The sequence below is a fragment of the Malus domestica genome, chromosome 02 (genome assembly GCF_042453785.1).
Source record: "Malus domestica chromosome 02, GDT2T_hap1".
NCBI lineage: Eukaryota > Viridiplantae > Streptophyta > Magnoliopsida > Rosales > Rosaceae > Malus > Malus domestica.
The window spans coordinates 10,636,434-10,647,935 of record NC_091662.1 but is presented as its reverse complement, the minus strand read 5'-3'; the positions used below and the strand labels follow the sequence as shown (position 1 = coordinate 10,647,935).

The following is an 11,502-nucleotide window of genomic DNA, read 5'->3' as shown; positions in this document are numbered from 1 at the left end:
GAATCAGTTCAACTCATCCTCGACCATTTTTGCAGAATTAGTTCAACCCGTCTTCGATAATTATTGTAGAATTAGTTCAACCCGTCCTCGAACATTTTTCAGAATCCGTTCAACCCGTCATCGACCATTTTTTGCAGAATCGGTTCAATAAGTCTCAACCATTTTTGTAGAATCAATTCAACCCATCGTTGACCATTTTTGTAGAATTATTTCAACTTGTCTACGACAATTTTTGCAGAATCAGTTCAACCAAAGTTTCTTTAAAATTATGACTATAAACCCACACCATTTATTGGATCTCTTAGCAATGCTTATTGCCTAAATAGCACCCCAAACCAAAACCATTTATCAATAACATTAATATCGATTCTACTGAAGGTAGAAACACGAGCTCACTGTGGAGAAATTTTTTGCGGTTCCCGGCACAAAAGCCAGGTGGTGTTCCCACCAATTGAAATTTGACATCTAAATATTCTTTTATATCTTTAATTCTTAAAAATTGAGATGCTGAATCGTCGGCGGAAAACCAATTAATTTAACGTAGTTGTACTTCCACCGTCAACTCTTACCGCCATTACCAATTACTCATTCTGTAAATCTTTTCACTAATTTAGAAATCATCACAAAATTTACCAACACCCAGAAAATGAAAACATGAGAAAGAGAGAGATAATCGGGTTTGGGCACGGCGTGCTTTGGGATTTAGAAGTTGACTTCCGTTATTTTTTACTCTCTTTTTAGACTACGGTTTCAATTCAAAAGTGGAGGGTAAGTGTTGGGCAAACAAGATTGAATTCGAAATCGAGTAGGAAATATGATGGAATTCGAAAGCAAGTTGCAGAAGTGCTTGATGGGCAAGTTCACATCCCTTAGTTTTTGTTTGACTATTGGACTTCCAGCTTTTAAGAATTTATTTGATTAAAAAGGGATAAAAGAAGATTCAGATGTCAAAAGTCTATTGGTAGGGAACACCACTTGACACAGAGTAATAGATGAAGAGATAACAGTGTGAAAAAACATTTCTACTATAAAGGGTAATTTTGTAACATACACTCCAGAGAAAAAAAAGAAGGAAGCTAATGATGTTATATTTCACATGTGTTAACTTTTGTCTCTCCTTTTCATGTTTAAAAAGTGTTGATTCAATATACAATTAAGGAAATAGTCTAATCCAATTGGGAAATTTGATCAAGATCTATGTTTGGCGTAGAGGGTTGGGATTAAAGACTCCCAATCCTAATCAAAGTCAATAAATTTAAATGGAATTTGAAAACCCACAGAACAAGGACAATACTAACAAGGACAAAGATTGTCTGCCCTCCTTGTTCCCGTGCCCTCTCATGCCATCCTGTTTGTGTGGTCACGGTTAAGCCACGTCAACATTTTACATTACTATTCATTTTTATTTTATTATCTTTATAAAAAAAACAAAATAAAATGTTGAAATGGCTTAACCGTGACCACACAAAACAAGAGGGCAGACAATTCTTGTCCCCCTTATTGCTCGAACGAAGGGACGGAGTTCGATGATCGATTGACGACATTCTATGAATTTGGGTCTGAGTGAGAGACCGAGAGTCGAAGTCAGTTGAAGCTTCGAGTTCGAGAGAATGAACTAAGGAGGAACAGACAGAGAGTCAAGAGTGTTTGCCTTTTAGATTAGAACCAAGGGTGGAGATTTAATCTCATATATTAGACTGGTGGAAAAGGTCTAGGTTGGGCACCCTTTTGCTCATATATTTGGACCTGCCCCGCCCCACCCTGTTTAGTATTAAGAATATTTGGAAAAGCCCTGTACCCACCCCAAATCGCATGTACCAAACCCGACATGCGGATCCCCCTCCTACCTCCACCTTCCTTCCTCTACGCAACCCAAATTCCCACCCTTCCGCTGCCCACAATTGTTTTAGATGTCCGATTTCTCCTCAAGAAAAAGATGAATGCCTAGCAATTCCAACACCTACTGTGTATACATTTTTGTCAAAAAGTATAATCAAACGACAATTAAAGAAAATCATCCTTGCCCAAATCATCAAAAACCCTAAACCCTAACTTTTAAACCCTCTACTAGTGTTTGGGTTAAAACTTGAACTTTGGGCTCAAGAAAGAGTTGGCCCAAAAGAAAGAAGTCTAGAAGGAGAAAAGCCCGAAGCCCAGCCAAAGCCCAGAAAGCAGGAGAGACCCTTTTCTGACTAGGAGTTGACCATTTGAACCACTTGCTCACCTACTTAGAGGTCAAGTGGTGTAGACCAGCCAACTAATCAGCCCAAAAGCACTTTACAGTGGCAGTACAAGTAAAAAACTGATGAGTCATTGCCCTTCAAGTTGCATTCGGGCAAGATCACTGCTACAGGAGGCCAAGCCAAAATGTCTATAAAAGAAGAAAGAGAAATCAGAGATAAGGACACTCAATCAAACAAACAAATACAAGCACAAACTCTGCTCAAACCAGATTTGCTTTCAATGAAGCTGTAGTCAGCCTAAGCCTTCATCCCTTTCGGGATCAACCCTCACCTAAAGCCTTTGTAATAGCTCTGCTACCTTGTCTAAAACTTGCTATAGTATCGATTTCCTTCGGTAAACCCATCTCCCTACCCCTCTTTCTAAACTCTCAAACCCCTTGATAAACCACAAAGATAGGAAGTTGCAAGATGATAGCCTTGCCCGACCTTCTTTGTTTTTGTCTTTTCATTCAGTAGTCTAGCAATATGTTGTATACTTCCAGTTGTATCCAAGTTATTTCTGGCAAGTTGATGATTAAAAAGGCTCCTCAGTTCTTGAATCTGATTTAAATATGTCTTCACATATTAAATTAGATCTAAGTTCTAAGCCCTCAAGGCATAAAAAAGAACCTTATGTGGACTTAACCCATCCACGACAGTCTTTGATAAACAAGAAGTCTGAAGTTACTTGGGGCGCAAGTAATCGACCTATCCCTTAGTGTTATTTCTATTATATTATGATTATCGAAGAACGTTTGAGAATAGAAGGAATTCTGATGGGAAGCCTTAAGGCCTACACCTAAGGCCCTACAAAGGCACCTATTTGGATTCTTTCTGCTTGTCGGGCTCGGGTAATCAGAAGTATAATAATCATAATACTTCTGTAACCAATGAAACAAAACATTATATATTCAAGTACTGGGTTAGTTCTTGATTGGAAGCCTCAAGGCCTGCACCTAAGACCCCACAAAGACACATTTCATAACTAAAACAGCCTCTCGGGTATATATACAACTAAAACTCAACATCCGTTTTACATCTGCCATGCTGAAGATGGCAGTGGCACGCCTGAGCACTTAAAAGTTAATCTTGATTGGGAGCACCTTTCAAAGTTAACTCTGTCATTCTCTTTCAGCCTTGCCTGATAAGTTTTGCCCGACAAGCCCACCAATGAAGCAGAAGCCCGACAGAAAACATCAACTGGCGCCAACCTCTCGGGGAGCTGTGTGCTCGTCGGCTAAGAAACATCCCCAACAAAAATTCTAGTCACGAATAACTGGGACATCTCACAAACTCCCTTGCCCCACAAACTGCCCTTTTCCTCTACAACCAAATGCTCTACTACCCAACCTCCCACAACCACTACACATTCACTTACGCTCTCAAGGCATGTTGCTTCCTCCATGATAACAACATGGGCCGGGAAGTCCACGCCCGGTCGTAAAAACCAGGCACTTTTCCGATACCTTCGTCCAAAACTCGTTGCTTCACTTCTACGTAACCCAAGTTGACATTGTATTTGCTACTTGGGTTTTCGATTCCATACCAAACCCTGATGTTGTTTCGTGGACTTCGATGATTTCGGGTCTTAACAAGTGTAGATTTGTGGAGGAAGCAATTGTTAAGTTTATGTCCATGGATGTGCCGCCTAATTCTACTACTCTTGTCATTGTCATGTTCGCTTGTTCGAGTTTAGGAGCTTTAAAGTTTGGTAAATCCGTTCATGGATATTGTATGAGGAAGTTATTTGAAAGGAATGTTATTTTGGACAATGCAGTGTTGGATTTTTACATGAGATGTGGGTCTTTGGTGAGTGCACGGTGCTTGTTTGTAAATATGCCCAAGAGAGATGTGTATTCTTGGACTAGCATGGTGGGTGGTTATGCACAAAAAGGATTTTGTGACGAGGCAGTGAAGCTTTTTCAGGAGATGGTTCAGGGAGAGGAAGTTGAGCCTAATGAAGATACCATTGTAAATGTATTGTCAGCGTGTTCTTCGATTGGGGCATTGAGTTTAGGCCAGTGGGTGAATTCGTATATAAGTGCACGGCCAGATCTCGTGTTGAATGGCATTCTGGGAAATGCATTAATAAACATGTATGTAAAGTATGGGCAAGTATGTATGGCAGTTTCGGTTTTTAAAACCCTGGTTTGCAAGGATCACATTTCGTGGAGTCCATCATAAGCGGCATGGCCATGAATGGTTATGGTATACACACGTTGCAGCTCTTTTCGCTCATGCTAGTCCACGGGATTCCTCTTGATGATGTAACCTTCCTTGGCTTGTTATCAGCATGTAGTCACGCATGTCTAGTTGATCAAGGGTTGATGATTTTCAATGCTATGAAAAATGTTTATCGGATTGCCCTTCAAACACTGCACTATGCCTGCCTAGTTGATATGTATGGTCGAGCAAGGTTCTTAGAGGAAGCAGAGAATTTCATGAAGGAAATGCCAACAGAAGCAGACGGCGTTGTTTGGGGAGCGTTGCTTAATGCATGCAAAATTCATGGGAATGAGAAGATGCTTAAGAGGATCAGAAATGGTCTCCTCAAGAGTAGAGGAGTAGGCATCGGAACTTATGCTCTCGTATCGAATACATACGCCACTCACGAACGGTGGGATGAGGCTAATAAGGTTCGTGATGAAATGAGACAAATGGGGTTGAAGAAATTAGCTACGTACAGTTAGATATATGTGGATCCAAACACATTGACGTTCTTTTAGATTGAGCAACAAATCTACTCTCTCTTAAACACTTCAAAAATTTATACTTCGATTATTAGACAATACGATATTTTCATTTTCATCTTGGTATAATAGGTATAATAATGCTCGATAAATACGTTTCTTCATTTACTGCAGAACAATTAAGGCTAGTCGTGTTCTTTTTCCTGATTGTCGTTACTTTTTCACGCAATAATAGTCACTAACACGACATGTAAGTTCAGTTCATGGTTTTTGCAACCTTATTGTAATAAACTAGTCAGTGAATTAATTTGCAGACAAGAAATATTTGTGCAAAATAATAAATAGTTATGTGATTGTTCAGATTAATTAAACATTTTAAGGGAACTTGTAAGTTTCATTTATGGTACAAAAATAAATACAAAATTAGAAACCCTTGTATTTGATATCTCACATCAGTAATTACGTTGCTAAAGTAGTTTTAAAGGAAAATGCGTTTTTCATTTTACAAATGACTCTCACCTTTGCCTCATCCTTTATAAGTATATAACTCCTTGCACCAAAGTTCAACTGCATCTAAGGGATCATTTTCTAAGAAAATCAAAAGTTACTCATTATTTTCATCATTATGGCCGGACTAAACATGTTTCCAATTATGGTCATTTTGCTTTTTGTGAATGCGCACTTCCAACATTGGTGCATTTGGATGACTCGCCGGCAGTGGTTGAGTGCAAAAAACATTTCAGCATAAAGTACGCATTCGACGTGTACAACTATATTTTCAAAGGGAAGAAAATTGGTGACTTTAGTTGCCGGGCCCTTGTGGCGCTGGGAAGATCGTGCCATAATGTTTTCGTGAATAACACTTTTACCTATGAACACATCGGGAATAGAACTGCCATTCAAGCTAGGGCTGATCGAGTATTTAATCATTGTATAATTGTAACTTCTGTCCCACCTCCTTCTTCGCTATCTTAAATTGAGAATTGAACTTCACTAGGGCTAACAAATATGTGGGATGTTTCATGAGTAAGAATAAAATAACAATGTATTTGCTTTGATGCCTTGTTACGACTTCACTTTGTTGCTTTGAGTTGTAAAGCATTTTCAAATGATTGAGGAATGAACAATAGTAATAAAACAACTACCACTCCAATTTAAAAAATTTCGTGAAACATCGTAAGTAATAGAGATCAGTTTTACATTTGTTTGGCCTTTACCTTTGCATTATTTTCGGTTATTGCAGCTACACTGCATATTGATGTGTAATGCTTATTTTTCTAGAAATTTAGGTTGTTCGTCCCATCTCAAGCATGTACGGAACTATTGTCTGCTATATGGCTACTCGTATGATCGCGATATTCTTGGCAACAATCAGACGTTCATTGCTTCCGGATCCAAGCTTAGAAAGATGAAAACTTCACTACGACGTATTGCCCAAATTTTTTAAAAAACGATGTTGAAATAGGCTTATGAAAGACTCTTGATTGACTCATGTTGGCCTTTTAGTTCAAGTTGTTATACACATGCTACACTTTGTAAAAGTGTGTTCATTTTGCACACATTCGTATCTTTTATATATATTTATCTTTTTTTCTTTAGTTTGAATAACCAAAACAAGAACATTTGTTGAATGATTTGAAACTTAACATTGACGCAACTGCAGATCGTTAACGATATATCCGGGCGTGTGGGGCATGAGTATTATACCATATGTAGTAGGGTGTGATATAATATTTGTTCTAAAATGAGTTTACCAAGAAAGGGGTGCTCATTTAGTTAATGTATTGTACTTCAACAATTCTTCACTTCTTAACAAATTTAATCTCTTATGTCACATTTTCATTTTGTTATAATATGAATAATAATGCTTGATAAATATGTTTATCCATTTATTGCAGCACAATTAAGGCGAGTTGTGTTCTTTTTCCTGATTGTCGTTACTTTTTCACACAATGATTGTTGCTAACACGACATGTAAGTTCAGTTCATGGTTTTTGCAACTCTATTGTACTAAACTAGTTGGTGTATTAATTTGCAAACATGTAAGTTTTGTGTTACGAAAATAAATACCAAATTAGAAAACCTCGTATTTCATACCTCACATCAGCAAATACGTTGCTAAAATAGTTTTAAAGGAAAATGCGTTTTTCAATTTACAAATGACCCTCACCTGTGCCTCATCCTTTATAAGTATATAACTCCTTGCACCATAGTTCAACCAAATCTAAGGGATCATTTTCTAAGAAAATCAAAAGTTACTCATTATTTCCATCATTATGGCCAGGCTAAACATGTTTCCAATTATGGTCATTCTGCTTGTAGCGAATTGCGCACTTCCAACATTGGCGCATTTGGATGACTCGCCGGCAGTGGTTGAGTGCAAAAAACATTTCAGCATAAAATACGCATTCGACGTGTACAACTATATTTTCAAAGGGAAGAAAATCAGTGACTTTAGTTGCCGGGCTCTTGTGGCGTTGGGAAAACCGTGCCATAATGTTTTCGTGAATAACACCTTTACTTATGAACACACCGGGAACAGAACTGCCATTCAAGCTAGGGCTGACCGAGTATTTAATCATTGTATAATTGCAACTTCTGTCCCAGCTCCTTCTCCGCTATCTTAAATTGAGAATTGAACTTCACTAGGGCTAACAAATTTGTGGAATGTTTCGTGAGTAAGAATAAAATTTCGATGTATTTGCTTTGATGCCTTGTTACGACTTCACTTTGTTGCTTTGAGTTGTAAAGCATTTTCAAATGATTGAGGAATGAACAATAGTAATAAAAAAACTACCACTCCAATTTAAAAAACTTTGTGAAACATCGTAAGTAATAGAGATCAGTTTTACATTTGTTTGGCCTTTACCTTTGCATTATTTTCGGTTATTGCAGCTACACTGCATATTGATGTGTAATGCTTATTTTTCTAGAAACTTAGGTTGCTCGTCCCGATTCAAGCATGTACGGAACTATTGTCCGCTATATGGCTACTCGTATGATCGCGATATTCTTTGTAACAGTCATACGTTCATTGTTTCCGGGTCCAAGCTTAGAATGATGAAAACTTCACTACGACGTATTGCCCAAATTGTTTACAAAACGAGGTTGAAATACGCTTACGAAAGACTCTTGATTGACTCTTATTGGCCTTTTGGTTCAAGTTGTTATGCACATGCTACACTTTGAAAAAGTGTGTTCATTTTGCATAACTCCGTATCTTTTATATTTTTTTAATCTTTTTTTCTTTAGTCTGAAAAAACAAAACAAGAACATTTGTTGAATGATTTGAAACTTAACATTGACGCAACTGTAGATCGTGAACGTTATATCCGGGCGTGTGGGGCATGAGTATTGTACTATACGCAGTAGGGTGTGATATAATATTTGTTCTAAAATGAGTTTACCAAGAAAAGGGTGCTCATTTAGTTACTGTATTGTACTTCAACAATTCTTCGCTTCTTAACAAATTAAATCTCTTACGTCACATTTTCATTTTGACATGGTAGGAATAATAACGTCGAGAAATATGTTTGTCCATTTATTGCAGAACAATTAAGGCTAGTCGCGTTCTTTTTCCTACTTGTCGTCACTTTTTCACGCAACGGTAGTCACTAACACGACATCCAAGTTCAGTTCACCGGTTTTCGCAACTCTATTGTATTAAACTAGTCGGTGTATTAATTTGCAAACATATAATTTTAGTGTGAAATAATAAATAGCTAGGTGATTGTTGAGATTAATTAAACAATTTATGGGTACTTGTAAGTTGAGTTTACGTTACGAAAAATAAACACCAAATTAGAAACCCTCGTATTTGATACCTCACATAGCAAATACGTTGCTAAAGCAGTTTTAAAGGAAAATGCGTTTTTCATTTTACGAATGATTCTCATCTTTGCCTCATCCCTTATAAGTATAGAACTCCTTGCACCAGAGTTCAACCAAATCTAAGGGATCATTTTCTAAGAAAATCAAAAGTCACTCATTATTTCCATCATTATGGCCGGGCTAAACATGTTTCCAATTATGGTCATTTTGCTTGTGGCAAATTGCGCACTTCCAACATTGGCGCATTTGGATGACTCGCCGGCAGTGGTTGAGTGCAAAAAACATTTCAGCATAAAGTACGCATTCGACGTGTACAACTATATTTTCAAAGGGAAGAAAATCGGTGACTTTAGTTGCCGGGCTCTTGTGGCGCTGGGAAAACCGTGCCATAATGTTTTCGTGAATAGCACCTTTACTTATGAACACACCGGGAACAGAACTGCCATTCAAGCTAGGGCTGACCGAGTATTTAATCATTGTATAATTGCAACTTCTGTCCCACCTCCTTCTTCGCTATCTTAAATTGAGAATTGAACTTCACTAGGGCTAACAAATTTGTGGGATGTTTCATGAGTAAGAATAAAATTTAGATGTATTTGCTTTGATGCCTTGTTACGACTTCACTTTGTTGCTTTGAGTTGTAAAGCATTTTCAAATGATTGAGGAATGAACAATAGTAATAAAACAACTACCACTCCAATTTAAAAAACTTTGTGGAACATCGTAAGTAATAAAGGTCAGTTTTATATTTGTTTGGCCTTTACCTTTGCATTATTTTCGGTTATTGCAGCTACACTGCATATTGATGTGTAATGCTTATTTTTCTAGAAACTTAGGTTGCTCGTCCCGATTCAAGCATGTGCGGAACTATTGTCCGCTATATGGCTACTCGTATGATCGCGATATTCTTGGTAACAGTCATACGTTCATTGTTTCCGGGTCAGAGCTTAGAATGATGAAAACTGCACTACGACGTATTGCCCAAATTGTTTACAAAACGAGGTTGACATAGGCTTATGAAAGACTCTAGATTGACTCTTATTGGCCTTTTGGTTCAAGTTGTTATGCACATGCTACACTTTGTAAAAGTGTGTTCATTTTGCACAGCTCCGTATCTTTTATATTTTTTTAATCTTTTTTTCTTTAGTCTGAATAACTAAAACAAGAACATTTGTTGAATGATTTGAAACTTGACATTGACGCAACTGTAGACCGTCAACGTTATATCCGGGCATGTGGGGTATGAGTATTGTAGTATACGCAGTAGGTTGTGATATAATATTTGTTCTGAAATGAGTTTACCAAGAAAAGGGTGCTCATTTAGTTAATGTATTGTACTTCAACAATTCTTCGCTTCTTAACAAATTTATTCTCTTACGTCACATTTTCATTTTGACATAGTAGGAATAATAATATCGAGAAATATGTTTGTCCATGAAGGAATATTTTGTGAAAACATGTTCATTTAAGCAACATCTATAAGCATGCAATTAACAATTAAAGGCGGAATCATGCTTGCATGCACTTAAAAACAAAACATTAACCATGAAATTCAAAGCCTAGTAGATTGGTGAACCAAAACTCAACTCAAAACAAAGTGAGTTGAAATTGTACCTTTGTAGATTCCTCTTTGCATAAGCAAAGGCTAATCACCCAAAGAGAGGGCCTTCATTCCTTGCATCTAAAATCTATGGATTTGGATGGAAGAATAGGTTTCTCCAAGTTCCCAAAATAGGGAACCTCTAAGTCTCTTCACCAAGGAGAGATTGGAGAAGAAATGAGTGACCTTGGAGTAGTGGGATTGCAAGATGCACCCCCAAGGTGGCCGGCCTCTTTAGAGAGAAATGGAGAGACATGTTCTCTCCAATTTTCTCCAAAACAAACCCTAATGAATTTTAGGCTATAAAGTCATATTTATACCTTTATTCATTTGAGTGGCAAACTTGTAAATAAGTCCAAGTTCACTACCCTTAGCATCATGGCCGGGCCTAGGGTATTTTTGGGCTAATTAGGCCTTTGTGAATCATTATTCATTAAGTTGTCATACAACTTAAGTCAATGGGCTTGACGTTCGAAGCCCATTGGGCCTTAATGTCCAAAACTATCCCGAGGTCTTTAACGAACTTATTCGTTTGATTAATTAACATATTAATTAATCCTTGCCATAAATAAATGATTAAACCATTTAATCATTCTTACTTATCTCCATTGTTTCTTCAATCTCCACCTTACACGGTGTGCGGTCCATTAGGTTCCTTTTAGCGAGGCAGTGGGCGATTAAAACCATTTTATATCGATTGTGAATTGAAACTTACTTTCAATTCTCCCTTTAGTGATTACACACGTTTAGGGCTTCCACAAACCATGAGTGACACCTTGCAGCATATCATGGTTACCTAAGCTAATCAGAAGAGGTAGAGAAAACCTATTCAGTTTGGGATTACAAATGCAATACGGTCTTTCTCTAATACAATACTCTTGACCACATTGTTTGGTTTGATAGTTTATTTATTCATGTCTACTATCCAATGTGATTCGTGTGCTTATATGATTTCCTTGAATGTGATTCGGAACGCATTCCCAAATCTCATTCATACCTGGCCAGAGATTCTAAATCATATCATAGAGTATTCTCCCTCAAACGGTTTGAAGGTTAGAGATCCCTTGTTGCGCATTCACTTGCCTCCATGACTAAGTGGCTTAACCCCAACGATGTCGTGGACACTCTAATGGAATGACGTTTGACATAATCAAAGATC

The 11,502-nt window shown here is 37.6% G+C and overlaps 1 protein-coding gene across 1 annotated transcript; it reads left to right on the top strand.

Moving 5' to 3' along the window:
- Positions 1-3,797: 3,797 nt before the first annotated feature.
- Positions 3,798-4,912, top strand: LOC114823288 (pentatricopeptide repeat-containing protein At1g08070, chloroplastic-like). Its single transcript, XM_029098776.1, has 2 exons — positions 3,798-4,337; positions 4,448-4,912. Exons 1-2 carry the CDS (start codon positions 3,798-3,800, stop codon positions 4,910-4,912), a joined length of 1,005 nt encoding a protein of 334 aa, XP_028954609.1.
- The last annotated feature ends 6,590 nt before the right edge of the window (positions 4,913-11,502 follow it).